Source organism: Dysidea avara, chromosome 9, assembly GCF_963678975.1.
Source record: "Dysidea avara chromosome 9, odDysAvar1.4, whole genome shotgun sequence".
Taxonomy (NCBI): domain Eukaryota; kingdom Metazoa; phylum Porifera; class Demospongiae; order Dictyoceratida; family Dysideidae; genus Dysidea; species Dysidea avara.
The window spans coordinates 12,387,016-12,403,566 of record NC_089280.1 but is presented as its reverse complement, the minus strand read 5'-3'; the positions used below and the strand labels follow the sequence as shown (position 1 = coordinate 12,403,566).

General features: G+C 37.7%; 1 protein-coding gene across 4 annotated transcripts in view; it reads right to left on the bottom strand.

Annotated features, from left to right (window-relative positions):
* LOC136267101 (autophagy-related protein 16-like) overlaps positions 1–16,551 on the bottom strand; it is a 68,092-nt gene that overhangs the window by 24,080 nt on the left and 27,461 nt on the right. For 2 of the 4 annotated variants that reach the window (XR_010706524.1, XR_010706526.1), the window contains exons 17-22: positions 16,047–16,100; positions 13,665–13,726; positions 13,123–13,255; positions 12,690–12,785; positions 11,809–11,955; positions 11,423–11,633 (exon numbers count right to left, since the gene is read on the bottom strand). The exons of 1 other annotated variant lie outside the window; for it this stretch is intronic. Coding sequence is in view for 1 of the 3 variants with exons in the window: in XM_066062164.1 (XP_065918236.1) it covers positions 11,865–11,955; positions 12,690–12,785; positions 13,123–13,255; positions 13,665–13,726; positions 16,047–16,100 (436 nt within the window). In the remaining 2 variants the exon portion in view is untranslated. Of the gene's footprint in view, positions 1–11,422; positions 11,634–11,702; positions 11,956–12,689; positions 12,786–13,122; positions 13,256–13,664; positions 13,727–16,046; positions 16,101–16,551 lie in introns of those variants that run through there. One more of the 4 variants, XM_066062164.1, reaches the window with a different exon arrangement.

The window sequence follows — 16,551 nt, the reverse complement described above, 5'->3', positions numbered from 1 at the left end:
TACAGTACCACAAATCATTATAATGTGTGGGATATTGTAGGTTTCTCGTGTAGGCTAAACCCATGTCTTATGTTCAGAAAAATTAGAGAAATTTTTGTAAACAAAACTCTGCACAACAGTATAATACTTTAATAGAACATTACCTACTTCAAAACACAAAAAGTGATGATTGTTCAAAATTCAAGTAGGTACCTCAGTTCCAGACAGTTACAGTTAATGTTACACTTTCTAAGACACACATTGAGCCACTGCACTAGTTAGTTTAGAGTTGACACCTCATGGTCTGGGTTAAATAACAATATGCAAGCTCCACTTGTTGTATACGTACATTCACTGGACTGGACTTATGTTTTATTTTTAATAGTAAAATTGATATTTGGGCAACTGGTTAAGTTTATTACTACTCCAAACATATAATATTATAGAACATGCAGATGAACTATAGCTAGCTACCAACAAATAGAACAGTACGGTATTTAAACTTCAGCTACTTAATTTTATGGACTTATAGATGCTCATAACCTATGTTAGTATGCATGATACTACAGGAGCTCATGAATTTATATACCTAAAGGGCACAAGCTATTCAGATCATAAACTTCTAGCACTACGCAAGATTAGTTCCTGATGATATAGTCATCATACACTGGAAAATCATAACAAGATGCTTGAATGTAAATAGATGAATAAAAGCTATCAACATCAACGTATTGATAGAATAACAACAATTACAAGTATGCTCTTGGTAACACTTGCACCCAATGTAGGCATGGTAAGGAAAAATACATACAAACAATACACATCTACAAATTTAAACTAAAATATTCTCTAAGAAGAAGTGATGGCAATGGCTGCCGCTTTATCAAGAACTCTTTTGCAATGTGAAAATAGTTGGTTCATAACATTTTTTCATAGCATAGCAAGACACAGTCAATTTCTAGTGTGTTACTCACAGGAAAACCGAAATGATCAAGTTCTGCAACTACGTGTTGGTATTCTGTAGTTTTACTGTTTTGCGATTATGTGCTGCAGTAAGACTGGCTATAGGCAAGTAAGCTCCAATGAAGTCTTTTAAGTTCTTCATTATAAACAGTTGATATGGACTCACCAGCAGAGTGAGTGGGATAGTAACAGGAGAATCTGATGTACATCATAATTAGCAAACAATATGACATCACGAATACAAGCTTGTAGTATGGTCATGAGAAATGATAGGACAACATCATGGTGATGATCATGACATGGAGAACACTTGTTCCAGTTCATATGTGGCAGTGACCCCCAACTTAGTGTATAAAGTTGACTGGGTATCGGATGAAGCTTATAACGCAGGCAAGAGATGAAATCCCAGTAAAAACCAGTTCCAAAACTCTGATCCGGCTTGCTAGACAGTGCTGTTTTCCGATTTGCACTGCATAGAAAAGGTTTGTAGCTTCTACTCGCACATTTTTGCTTCCCTGAGGCTCTTGCTAGTGATTTAGAGCTTGCAAGCTATTTTGATATCAACAAGTTGTGTTCTGCGGGTTTAGCTAAGTATCCTTTGATGTACACGGTAGTCCTTTCTACAAGGAAGGACGAGCTTAACCAATTGTGAATGGAGTTTAAAAATCCAATCAATCTTAGTCTCGCCAGCCAGCCTGTATTTTTCTTTGGTCATTTGGTCGACCAAATGAGAAAAGAAAAGAATACAGGCTGGCTGGTGAGATTAGTCAAGGGGTAGTCACTACCAATAGTCCTGTAGAACCATCTGTGACAGGGAATCAAGTGATAGAGTTAAATTTGCTGTTAATCAAATGATCTAGAAGTCTTCGAAAGTGGTAATCAATATAGCTCAAAAGCATAGATTATCCCTACTAGGGGATATATAATTTAGCAGCTGAGTGAGAATTTACAAAAATATGTGGTAAATTATCCGTTCAAAGCAATCAAGGCCCTTTTTAAGGCAAAGTCAAGCAAATCAAGATACATTTTTGTTGATCAAAAACCTTGATCCCGATGGAAGATGGTCCTAGTCACCCAGGTTCTATCTGTGAAGCAATCACAATCAAGGCATGTCAAGCCTTAAGCAAGTGGAAAAATCCTTATTGTAATGTGATGAGCTGGCTTCGCTGCCATCTTGGCTTTCCAATTTTGCACTCGGGCATCATGAGCATCAGGGGTTGTCATTTCTCCTCCAGTCATCCCCTTAAGGGTTATATTGCAGCCTCAGTTGACATAGCACTGGGGGAGGGATGCCATCATTAATTACAAAATAGCTGACAAACAGGCTTAACAAACAGCTCGCATAAAGATCTCAGAATTGCAATATCATCAGACCTATCTTGAGATCAATACTACTACAACAACATAATTCGTAAGGCCTACAGAATGTTGGGACTGTTCAATCGCAGCTTCAGCAGGCATCAAACAGTGACAGCCAAGAGAACTTTGTATATTTCTTTAGTGAAGATCACAAGTTACAAGCTGTTCAATGATTTGGAGACCTAACCTTATCAAGGACATCACACTTATTGAACAGATCCAGAGGAGAGCAACAAAAATTATTTCAAATGACTACAGTTCTGATTACTTTGATAAACTCAAACAACTCAACCTACTACCTTCAATATACCCCTTTGAGCTTAACCAGATAGTGTTTACGCTAAAGTCACTAACGTATCCCTCTCCTTCTTCCAATATCACCGACTACATAACTTTTGCTGATGGAAATACCAGGTCCTCCTCAAGTGGCAAAATGATTCATGTTGGAAACAATAATAATGCAAGTAGACATTTTTCTTCAATAGAATACCTCGCTTGTGGAATGCCCTATCCCCTATTGACTTATCTTTATCTATTAAAATTAACAAGACAAGAATATATAAGTTTCTATAGCTATGGTTGTATTTTTTATCAAACATTAGACATGACAATCCTTGTAGAGTATGTTTTCAAATTCCGGACACCACATAATAACAGACTGCATCTAATTCCGGACACTACTACCCATGCACCGTGGCTATGTTGAGTATCTATTCGCAATGTGTGTGGGAGGTGACGCCTAATTGTCTAGCTAATAATCACGCATGATGCAGCACTATAAGTGTCGACAAGTGTAGCTCATTACGGCCTTAACTCACTGTAAAAATTGTTTATTAAATGAGTTAAGGCAACAGTCGTTGTACAGATTAGAGTGAGCTGGCCGACCTAAGAAGATTGATTTAGCCATTTGAAGCAAAGAAAACAATAGCTGTGACATTTAGAAGCAGAAGCCTACAGAAAACTTTATAGAATTGCAGTCAACCAAGCATGTGATTAGCTAGCCAACGTACTTGTGATTTGATTTTTGTAGTAGCTACTATATAATATGTATGCATTGTGAAATCTTTTTTATTAAAATGTGTCATTGATGACTTCAAATGCCATAACATACCATTTACCAAAGCTATGCACTGGAATTTGTGCATTTTGTAGCTGGATATAGTCCATGTATTGAGGGCTAGCTACTTGGCACCTTTATTACTGCATTAAAGAGGGAGGGAGGGACTGACTACTCATTGCCAACCACAAGGGAATGATGAATGATGTACATAGAATGATGTACATTGACTGACAAGTAGTTAGCTAAAAGATAACATTTCTTTGCAATGTCGAAGTAATTCCTTTGTTGTCTGGCATATGCATCACTCCTCTGTACATTAATCGATGGTCAGGAAGGCCTCGAAAAGCGCAGCTCTCTAATCCACAGTTTATGCTCCTATAATTTTTATGCAAGAACAATTAATGCAAGTACTTCAAAGTAGTGCAGTTCAATTGTAGCTAGTAGCCTGGTCCAGCTGATATAACGATGTCCATGTGATGGTGTCCGTTGAATGGCCAGTTACTCTACATTTCATTTTTAATGCCTATGTAGTGGATGTTCCAACACACCCCACCCCCCTTAAATGTAACTCTAAGTATAAGTAATTTAATTTTTATAAGTAAAGTAATATGGTGAATAAATACTTTAGTTTTTAACGGCCGTTATCCCTGAGCTAGTGGACCATCAGTATTGTACTCTAAAGATTTCATCGATTGTACATCCGTTATTCTATAGTATGTAGTACTGGGAAGTTATAATCAATTAAAGCCTCAGGGCTGTCTAAGCCCCTCTTCTTTCTTCTCTTCTATCCTTTGCTCTGTAAGTCCTGTTGTTTTAGTTCTGTAGGTGTAGGTATAGACAAAACCCTAGAACATCTTTGCTTGGAGTTACAGTGTGGTGGATGCATGGGTGTGCCATTAGGGCCGGTTTTTCTATCCTTTAAAAAAAGCCTTATAGTTTTTAAGGAGTCATAGTACACAACGTTGCCACTAAATCAATAACGCTATTTATTTTAGATTTGTGCGTTAGCAAGCAAAATGATGGGCATAGTTATAAATAACATGGACTGCATCTCAGTTATGCACCTATCAATGTAATCCCCGACTACCACTAATACGGGTTGAGGTGGGGGAAGGTGGGGATTTGCATCACTGAAAATTACAATTCCCCACCTACTGGGGGAGTACTAGCGATGCAAACCCCGACCAAGTGTCGACCTACAAACCCGGGAATACTTGGACTAGGATAGTCTCGCGTGGCCAGACCGCTTTTTTCTCTTTGTCATTGGGTAGGGAGAAAAAAAGGGTCTGGTCCGGTTCGAATCCCACACTCGTCTTGACACTACCCGGATAATTGGGTAGTGTTAACCAAAGAAACGCGATACATCAAAGACGCAAGCGACTACTATTTAAAGATGCATCACATTTCTTTGGTTAACACTACCCAAATTATCCAGGTAGTGTCAAGACGAGTGTGGGATTCGAACCGGACCAGACCCTTTTTTCTCCCTACCCAATGACAAAGAGAAAAAAAGCGGTCTGGCCACGCGAGACTAGGACTAGGAGGGGATTTGTGCGTTCGTGTGGTGTTAGTCTAGTGATGAGTTGGTTCGAGTGGATTCTAGAATGAAAGTAATAGCTAGCACCCGAGACACGACACTCCTTCCTAAAGTGAAACCACACACCTTTGCTGTCTGAGTGAATTTGTTTAGTGAAGATAAATCCCCACTATGTCGGGGAAATATAGCCATTAATTCCCCCACCATCCTCAACCTTCCCCCACCCTCAGCCCGTATTAGTGATACTGGGGCATTACATATAGGTGCATTATAGTATTGATATTCGCAAATGAACAGGAATGCATACAAATATGCGTTAATTAACATACAACTTTCATAGCACTACAAAACACTTACCATAGGTAACAAAAGTTCAGCTATCTACTGGTACACTTCAGTCATTTTTCACGTGATGCTTGCTTGCGATTTCAAGTCACATGATTCATGGAGCACAGTAAGGTAAATGCTCCTAACTCCGGACAGTTTTTGCTTTTGGTGCTCTATCTCCACCATGCAAGGGAATTTCTCAATCCTTAAAATATGGTGATAAAGCCTATCCTATGATGCATCAGTCCTGCAAGTTTCATCAAAATATCTCCATCCGTCGAGGAGCTGCACTCCAATATTCAACTATGTGTAAATTTCGTGCATGCTCCTAACTCCGGACACTTTTTATCACGCCTGATACAGCACTTCCGAAGTTGATTTCGAATTTTAAACACCGCCACGTTAAACGTGCATCTATTGCCCACCTCACACTCGATTTTGATAGTCATAGTACCTTTGTTGCCGAGTTATGAGTATTTCAAATCTAGGTGTATTTACACAAATATTTATGCAGCTCCAATGAAATTGGCTCTTACAAAATCGTCCATAGCAAGTGTTTGGCTGATTGTTTGCAAACGAAACTTGATACAGTGGTAAATCATAGTTGTCCCTCTGCACTGTATGAAAATCAGCCAGATAGCTCTTTGAGTATGGGAATAAACAGCGATTATCAAAGAATTTTTGATAATTTTGCCACACACGGCAATAAATGATCACCTCATTTAGAAAAACTAGCAGGACTTTAAAGCTGATTTTAGGATTACAGCATCATTGTATATGAAGCATTAATCACCTAAAATTTCAAGTAAATGCTGTATATATGTTTTGGAGATATGACGCCAAACATTGGAAGTGTCCGGAGTTAGGAACTGTCCAGAATTAGGCGCACTTACCTTATACTTTGACCTTACGTGCAATGTCCCCAAAAGAAAGAAAAACGATCATTTATCCCTCAGACACATAGGTACTTTTATTTTTTTATTTAAAAATGCTTTACAGCACAAGTGCTGAACGTCTGTAGGACACCTGGTCCTACACAGACCTGTCAAGTCTCACGCATTAGGCGTGTGACACACACGTTCGGGTCTTTTCACACGCTCACACGCAAACGATGGTGACTCTCACGCAGTCTCCTCACTAGCCGTTCATGTGACAATATGCTTTTTGAGCATTAATGAGGTACTTTATAAACAATCGATAGCTTAAATCGGTGTTGTAGCCGAATTTGACTTTGTCCGAAATTTTTCTAAGACCTTTTTCTTTCTTTTTTTGGTCTCAGATGGTAATTTACTTAGATTTTTTGAAAGTAGTATGGTAGCTTGGTAAATCTCACTCAATGTGACTAGCTCAACTTGACAGCCCTACCTACAGCCTGCTCAAAGACTTTAGCTACCTACTTAAATATGCAAATACCAGTAGCCACGGACAGAATACGGGGGTCCAGAATGATCTAGTGCCTAAACTTATGGACAGAGGCGTAGTGCAGTGGCGGTGTAGCGTGGTTATGACAGTATTGACACGTACCTGGTCACAGTACCAAAATGTAGTCAGCTCGTTGGTGGAACGACCAAGTTCTACTCGACAATGGCGGAGAAGCGATTGCTTCGAACGCTCTCCATACACGTGTTATACCCACAATCACAAACTCCAACATACACGTGATACAACAATTGCCTAATGACTCCAACTATTTAGTACAACAGTAGTCTATATATTACCTAAACCTATAGTTCGTTCTCTGCGACAGGTGGATCCAAGGGAGGGAGAGTGGGTTGAGCACCCCCTCCCCCCACTCCCAAATCATATAAGTCAATTGATGGACCTGTCAGTCAAATCACACGTAACATTATGAGAATCCTCCGCAGTTGCTTAGTGAGTATAAAAACTAGCTGCATCTGCAACACTGTCCCATGCATGGGCACACTTGGAATGCTATGCAATGAAATGCACATGGTCCTACATCAAAAACTTCAGTCCTAAAACATGTCACAGCAGCTTCAGCTTCAATACACTAGCCTGCTACCTTGGTATACCCCCTTGCCAAACCCTCTGTAGTTTCCAAACTTCTATTTTAGTATCAGTATGTTTGCATATCCATAAACTAACTGATACCATCCACCATCTTGCTGGAAATCATGAAATAAAATGACATACTTTCGGATTTGATTTGTCACTTCATACAGGTGTATGATAATTTCAACACTCCGGCAAATACCCTAAATAGAACAGTCAATGTGGCATGTATGAGCTTCATTAAAATCAAAAATAATGGAAAAAATTGCATACAGCAGGAATCAAACTAGTAATGACCTCTCACTTTGAGAGTTACCACTGTACCAATTGTTTCCAAGCTGTAGTCCTTTTAAATTCCATACTAGACATATACTTGGTTCTCTCCAGACCTGAACTTAACATAGTAGTATTATTTATATTTCACTGCTTGCCCACACCAGTATTTATTTAACACTTCTCTGTGGTCATTTTACAATACACTAAATGTATTGAGGGTCAACCAACAACCCGTGTTGGCAGCCCAAAAACGTTAAACTTAATTTACTTAACTACAAAACTAAAGTACCGAGAAATTGCTAGATAAACCTACGTTATAACAACTGCAACAAAAATGATACGTACAAGGATTGTCAGCTGAAATGTGAAGTGTTGATGTAGATAATTGTAGATGTTGGTTTTAATGACTGATAGTGGCTGGCTTAGATCGATGAATGGTAATTTATTCCAGTCTTGATATTCTGTTGAAATAGAAGTGTGTGTGTGTGCACGTGCGAGTACTGTTTCAATGATGGCTTCAATCAATTCTTGTTTCTGCTGGCACAGTGATTGATTGATATGTAGCTAATTTAAACTCACAATAATTGACTAAAGCCATTCCTCCTTGTTGGAATATGTACAAAAAACAATATAAAGAACAACACCAGTACAGTAACAAGAACAACACAAGAACAATAAAACAAAACAGTAAATACACATCAAGCATTAGTATATGAAGTGAACAGGGCCGCCCAGAGAAATTAAGGGGCCCAGGGCAAAGAGTTAAAGTGGGGGCCCAGAGGCAAGGAGGTTTCCATTCTGAATCACAACTTCACCCAAGCTGTAAGTCAAAGACCAAAATAAAAAAAAATAAAAAGTCACAACCTGCTGACAATGCCAATAACTAGCTACCCATCACCAACCATATCTCCTTATCTATAAGCTTGCTACACTGCTCCTCTGAAGAATACTGTGACTGCTCTATTAGAGTATTTAGATCTGACTGCTCTATTAGAGTATATCGATCTTTTAAACAGGTATTCAGGGGGCCCTTCATGGGGCCTCCTGGGGCCCCTTTCAGGCTGGAGCCCGGGGAAAAATGCCCCAGTTGCCCCCCCCCCCCCCTCCTGTGGGCGGTCCTGGAAGTGAAGCATTGAGTTATTATAAAAGTTGACAAATAAGGTCAGGTAAATGAACTTTACCAATGGGTGGCCTGGTAGCAAAAAGTTTCTGCGTGAAGCTAAGATGGAATCTGGTAACAGTGCCTTTAATTTGTCCTCATGAAATAAGATGACAGGCTGGGATCTTTTAGACCACCTTAGGTAAACTTTAAGTATTACGTATATGTAGATTTAGTTTTTTTTGTTTTTTTTTGTGTATTGTAATTTAATTTACCTTTAGTCTTGCCAGGGCTCCTGTACTGATCCATCAGCACATGGTACCCCTGTGTCCCCTGTATGCTTGTAATGTATAATTTTGTCTTAATCATTAAGACGTTTATTCTCTCTTAGCTACCAAACTCAATTGGTGGATTTTCCTGATAGAATAAAGGTAATAATACATTACACAAGTACTACGAAACTTTACCAATCGTTCAAACGTAATCGATTATATATAGTAAGTGGCGATGTGGTCATGTTTGTTGAGATAAGAGACGGACTGCACAATTCTGTAAATGTTGAATTCTGTAGTTTGTTGTGTTAGAGATGTACCCCATACTGGCAGAGCTTAATTCAAGTGAGGCATGACCAGTGAATCTAGCAAAAGTTTAATGATATTATCAGGGAGAACAGCTGCAGACTTGTTGGATTTTATGAGATACAGATAGTATGACATCTTCCTACATACACTGGATACTTGATCGTTTCAAGTCAGCTGACTGTCAAAAACTAATCCAAGATAATTCTGTTTGTATAGAGGTGCTAAGGGACTTCCTTGTGGAGTTCCACCCTTCATTGGTTTCCATGAAGAAAACTGGTTTTCAATGTCTTTAACTCTTATGATGATGAGCAGTTATATAGACAGTTTTAAAACCAATATTTAGTGATTGATATTCCAAGTGATAACAGCTGTTGGAGCAAACTGCAGTGATCAAGGGAATCAAATGCTTTCCATAAAGCTAAGAAAACAGCACAATTTGCCTCTATATATAGAGATGAGACGTATTTGTATCCACAGTAGAATAAAATTATCTTCTGTAGGTTTGTCATGTTGATAAGCTCCTTGATGAGGTTGTAAAAAGGTTATTACTCCTTTATGGACTGGTGTTATATGAGACTGTTACCATTTCTTTGAGATAATGTAGCAATTCATTGTAAAGCTTAGTTAGAGGTTCAGCAATCACACCAGCAGCCTCTCTTAGAAAGTAAACTTACTAACAGCTTATGGTTGCTAGAAACTGCAACAGTTTGAAAACAAATCGTTGATTGAGTCCAATGAGACTAAGGGAGTCACCCAAGCTTTTTTCTGGCTAGGCCTATATACCAATTACTGATTCAATCTGTACTGATGTGGGACCACATTTGTGCAGCATATATAACTTGGACATTGGCCATTTATTGTTTGTACAAAGTTGGTATAAAAATTTCAACCTACATATACCATGTACAATACTATTAGTGCTCCAGCTCTGTCCAGCTAGATGATCTAGATATTTGATGAGCCTTAATCCTTTATGGTATACTTGTAAGATGATCACAGGACCAGCATAATTTTTATCAATTATAAGTCACCTTAGGTACTGAGAAATGTCAGATTCTGTTGAATACCTGCACAAAATCTAACTGTTTAACACTGGTAATGAAACTGTATATAGTGCAACATCTTGTGGGACAATATTATAACGTACAGTGAAGGTGAATGATCAGTCAAGTACATACCAGCCTGTATCTGGCACCATAGTATGCAGGGTTATATTACTTTGATATAATTCTAGCTAAAGTGACAAGTTGTTGTATAGTTTTGCAACTTAAAAGTGTAAATCATACATATACACTTCAGAGAAGGTGCTTTCCAGGCACTTCAATGTTAGCTTCCAGTGTCAAAACACCAGTTACCATCTATACGGAAAAATGGCTATGCACTGTTAAGTTCTTCAAATTATAGCCATTCCACTCTAATAAAATAAGTCAATATAGTACGTACTATTTGCCAGGCTACAACATTTGATAGAATTTTATATGCGTAAGACTTTATGTTCACCATCAATAGCATTAAATAATAGGGCTGCACCAATTCTAGTATCGGTATCGGGCCGATACTGCTGTTTTCATGAAGTATCGGAATCGGTCCGCATTATATTGTTGCAAATAGCTATCGATTCTTATCACGTGCGAGAATAAAATAGCGTTTGTATGTACTTACTTATTTTACTAGCACAGTGGACGCCTAAAAGCATCAAGTGTAACACTAATAACTACCAGCAAAATTATTGATCTATGCTGAAACCTACGTGTGAAAACGTTTTACTGAGAAAAAGATCGATATACTCTAATAGAATAGTCAATAACTCTAATAGAGCAATCAGGTAGCTAGAAGTGATTAGAATATTTTGTGATTTTGCAAGCACCATCAGGGGCGGTGGAGAAGGCCAAAGAGTGAGGGGGCCAGGCCAACTGTAATTTGAAGACCAAAAAAAAAAAAAAAGGCCACAGCCTGATGACAATAGCTGCTCTATATCTAACTACACACACGTAGCTAAGTAACTTGCTACACTGCTTCTCTGAATACTGTGACTGCTCTATTAGAGTATCCGGATACTGACTGTTCTATTAGAGCATCTCGATTTTTCTTGCAAACAGTGTCCCATAAAAGTGGGGCGGCCATGGCCCCCTGTCTCCACCGCCTATGAGCACCATTATGACATTATCTACACTTAGTTCTCCAGAAGAATATTGGAATATCCACTGGTTTGCATTTCAGTGGCTTCCTTCTTTGTAAATCTTGATTGGCTACTTCATTATAAACATGAACCATACTGAAAATGTGCACAAGAATACCATGAAATGTACTATATAATAAATGTGTGCACTATGAAGTAGCTAATTTAAGGCACTTGGTATCGGTACTTGTACTTGCAGATACTTCCCAGCTGAGTACTTGGTATTTGAAGTATCGGTAAAAAGTGGAATCGGTGCAGCCCTATTAAATAATACAAAAACACATACTAAATTTCCAAGTACTCCCAGCTATACAAACCATAAACTAATGTATGCATATTTTAATCCTGCATAACTGAACAAAACAGTCTGAGAGGAAATCTAGTAACATACAGTTATACATATTCCAACATGTTCTATATAAGTATAATAATTACCAAATTGCATTAGTAAAAATGCACAAAAGTAAAATATCAATCATAATGGTGACAATTTATCTCTTCCAGATGATCATCTTCTTGTGGCGATCAACACTGGCAACCACTTGTCCATTAGGATGCCAAGCACATGCTACAACTGGATGACTGCAATGATAGAAAATACTTCCATAAAGTGTGCAAGAAACAATAAATATTGCAAAAAAATGAGGGTTAAGAATATTAGGCTTGCATTGCACAAAAGCCTCAGAGCTTAAAAACTTGAGGATTTCTGCTAACCAGGAATTGAGTAGTAATGTGTAACCTGTGTATAATGGTCATCTTTGGACCAGAAAGTTTTGGCCTTTGTATACAGGTGGTTGTTATAGAGGAAAAGTGGTCAGCAGCATTTTAGTGGCTATGACTAAGTAATCACTATTAAGCTCGCACCAACCATAATATTATACTGTTTATTAGTACAAAAACGGCGAGCTGAGTTTGATGTGAATGTTGCTTTGAAATCAGACAGATAGCGTTCATTGAAAGGTAGGAAGTGTGAAAATTGTAATACTGGTGCTAATCGTGGTGCCACGTTATTGGCTGAGGAAGTCACTACTTGGGACCTTGTGACAGTGGAAGTTACATAAAGATGACTGCTTAGTTCAGGTGACTAACACAGGTTCCACTGTATAACAACTTTGTTCAACAACTACCACCATCTTGAAAAGCAATGGTACTATCAGTCTACATCACTACCAGAAACCATTTGTTACTATACTTTATCAAAGAAAATATACTACACAGATTCTATGTCGAATCAATGGTAATGCTTGTGGAATGAGTGATCCTCAAACATGCACCAAATTAAAAAATTGTATATACATATATGGCATACACATTACCTGTGTTGTTTGGGATTATTGTAACTTCCAGTGATAGTCTCCCACACAAACAACGTTCCATCAGATGAACCAGCAGCAACATACCGACCATCAGGACTACATGTGTAGATAAAGGTAACATGGTGCGAACATATCAGGAACATGCATACACTGCTAAGGGTACTCTGCACTGGAAGCATAAATGGCTCCATCTTCCACTCATGGAGTTGCAAATATAGTTGAGCTAGTACCCGTAATTTTTGAATGTAAATTGCACCCAATACTGGTGGCCAATAGATCACTTGCATAAACTAGATCATGCTTATAAACAAGGATGTATAATTCTTTAAACTACATACGTGTAACAATGCCATATTATATGGCAGATAGTTCTAATATCACTAAGATTAGTTATGTACAAAAACACAGTACAACATGTACAGTATACTGTTACCTGAAGCAGGCTCTAGACCAGTTCACGTTGACCCTGAACCCATCAGCAGTAAACGTGGCACTGATGGAGTTTTGTCTCAAGTCAATTAGCCTTAGGGTATCATCTCGTGAGCAGCACAACAACAATCTTTCATCTGTAACAATAATGAAATGTTAAGACAGTCTTTTTATGTAAATTCCATGCATACAACTAAAGTCTTGAGCTAGATAATGGCACAAATATAAAAATATTACCTCAATTGCATACATGTAAGATCACAATAGTCATAGTACAAAATTAGCAAATTGTGAATATTTAACTTTTACTTTGTGTATTAAAGCAAATTAACCAATACTTTCTTTTGTATAAGCACTAATTGCAGTTTACTACATGAAGTCCTACAGTATTTCACATGTAACCCCATACTACAAACCCCGTACTACAAATCCCATCCTATGTCCCTGATACAGGCAAATCACTACAAGCTAGGAGGAGCCCTTAAATGCTGCTACAAGATGCAGTGCTTATGAGCTCTGTTGCTACATGCATTAAAAGTTACATACCTGGTGACAGGTCCAGTGATGTTATTCTTCCATCAAGAGTGATCTCATTGGCTGAACCAGACCTAGTAACCATAGAAACATAGTAGTAACTATTTACTATTCGCACAATACCAGTGACTGCTCAATTAGAGTAGTTTGAGAGCAGTAGGAGTTTCATAAAAGTAGGCTCTATTTAACAAGAGTTCACTTGCACATATATGAACCTATACATGCAGTGGACTCCAGCCTCAAATATCCAAACACACCTTGATTATCTGTAAGACAAAACTGAGTATTCATTTATAGTATTTTGCCAATAGTGTGCTTCTATTAGAGTAAGTGGATGGAGCTCTGGACATTAGTTACCCAAACAGTGGTGTAGCCAAGGGTGGGCTTGGGTGGGTACCAGGCTTGTTGTAATTGTAATTGTAATTAATTACTAATCATTAGCAATTTTCAAGTAATCGTAATTATAATTGTAATTGCTCACTGAGTATAAAAGTAATGGTAATTGTAATTGTAATTAGCTATTCAGTCAATAATCATTATGTAATTAAATTTAAGTAATCAAGGTTATGCTATATAAAAGTACTACTCCATAACTTGTGTACACAATCCCATGTGTATAACATGTGGCCCATGTAGCTACAGTAAATTATTGAAATTATATGTCATGTATTTGTTGACCATATAGTTATAAACATTTTATGTACAGTGTGGGATACCCATGGAGTACATAATGTTCAATAGTAGAGAAACATTTAAATGTATCTGGATAACACAGAGTTTACAAAGGATGAAAGCCCTTTAAAATTTTGGAAGATAAAAGCAAATAAATACCCCATTTTAAGTACAAAAGCAAAGAATAGCAGCAACATTTGAACCATTTGAGTGTGTATTCAACCATAGTGGCAATGTTGTCAGACCAAAATATATGTAGACTATTACCAAAAAAGTTTGAAGAGTTAATAGACGTACCTTAAGATTAATGCTGGAGAACTGTAAGTAAGTTATTGTTGTATCCCAATTAGTGCTGAGCATTATTGAAAAATAGCAAACGGTATACCTTCCATAATACGATATTACTAAATATCACAGTATTAATGTAAAAGCTATTGGTATTAATCACTTACCACAAAAAAAGCACCAAATACCCAAGGTAGATCAGCAAGCCTCAGGTACAAACTACCACTAACAAACTTGTTTACATAGTTTGGTTAGCTAACTACATCAGCTCCTGCCTACAAACATTAATAATCACATGTCTGGTTACCTTCTAAATATGGGATGAACAAGCGTTAGCCCACGGGAGGCCATAATGCCCAGATGGTATGGCGGTATTAAAAAAAGCAGGCGGTATCAAAAGCAGTATGACTTAAATATCACAGATTATTAACAATACCAGTATATCACCCAGCTCTAACCCCACATGTACAGTAGTGATTGAAAAGTAATTGTAATTATTAATCATTATTGTACATACTGAAGTAATTGTAATTGTAATCATTAGATTGGCTTCAAAAAGTAATCGTAATTGTACTGATTACTTTCGGTGGGTAATTACAACAAGCCTGGTGGGTACATGCCCACCCAAATTTTCCTTGGACAGCGGCACCCGTTCACTAATTACAAACAAGAAACAAGTAGTACATGCCCAAATTTTCATTGTAAATCAACAGCTCATATTGAGACAAGTTCAATGATTACATCACATGATCTAAGTATTTGATGCTTTCTATTTAATGCACAGCACCATGTGATCCAAGTTTTAGGCTGACACGAGGAAAAAGGAATCCAGTTTTCTACATCCGCAGAATACTGATTTGTGAGGAGCAACATGGATTCTGCTGTTGGTGAGGTGATAAGTGGCCAAAGTGATTAACAAATTCTAAATTCTCTGATGTTACTACATTAGACTAGTTGGTTGGAAATGCCGGAAAACGGATTCAGTGGTGACTGAATTAAGCCCATATAACTATCTTAAGAGTCAGGCTGGAGTAGAATGGGTTGCGTACAAGTGCAGATGAGCTAAAAGAGAACAAGACAAAGAGGTGTAATAATTCAGTTTTCATTTCTAGCTTCTATATCATTCATGCAGTAACATTAGACTAGTGAAATAAGCTACAGGAACAGTAGTGTGGCATGTTATTAGCTAGCTAGATACATTTATGCACTTTTGAAACAAGTGTACGTAGAGTCCACTGAGGATGGATTTGCAGTTTTTGCTAGATAGTTGCATGAGGTGAAATGTGTGGGTGAGTGTACCCACCCATCCCTGAAGGGCTGGCTACTCCATAATATAGTAGATGATCGTATGAAGGTTCCACCACAAATTCCACCATATATTTGAAATAACAGTAAGATATAAGGCATGTAGTGATTTAACAACACAGCAAGACTCACTGTATATCCCAAAATCTGATCTTCTTGTCAAAATGTCCGCTGATGATCATACGCCTACAGAAATTAAACCTCATCATTAATAAAGTATATGGATGAAGCATACAATACGATATTTTTGGTGTAGGGTACCATGAGACTACTCTTAAGAAACAAATTCCTGGGCCTGAATGGATACCAGATTTATTTGAATGCCTTGTCCAAAATCAGTTATAAGAAATAAAAATCCAGGCTTTTAAACACATAAAATCTATACAAGTACAGAAGAGAGTCAATCATTCGAGCATCAATACCCAAACATTCACATGCATTCTATTAGATTAAGCACAGATTATAATAGAGTATCACAAACAGAGCGGCTTTTTAATTCACTACCATCACAATAACTTCTCTTGTTCCTGTGCCACATATTATCCTTTTATTGATCAATTATCAATTACATTTTTCGCATTTCTTTTATGATTGATCTGGCCTACACAGAAACAATGTTTGGCCTTGCACATCTTTT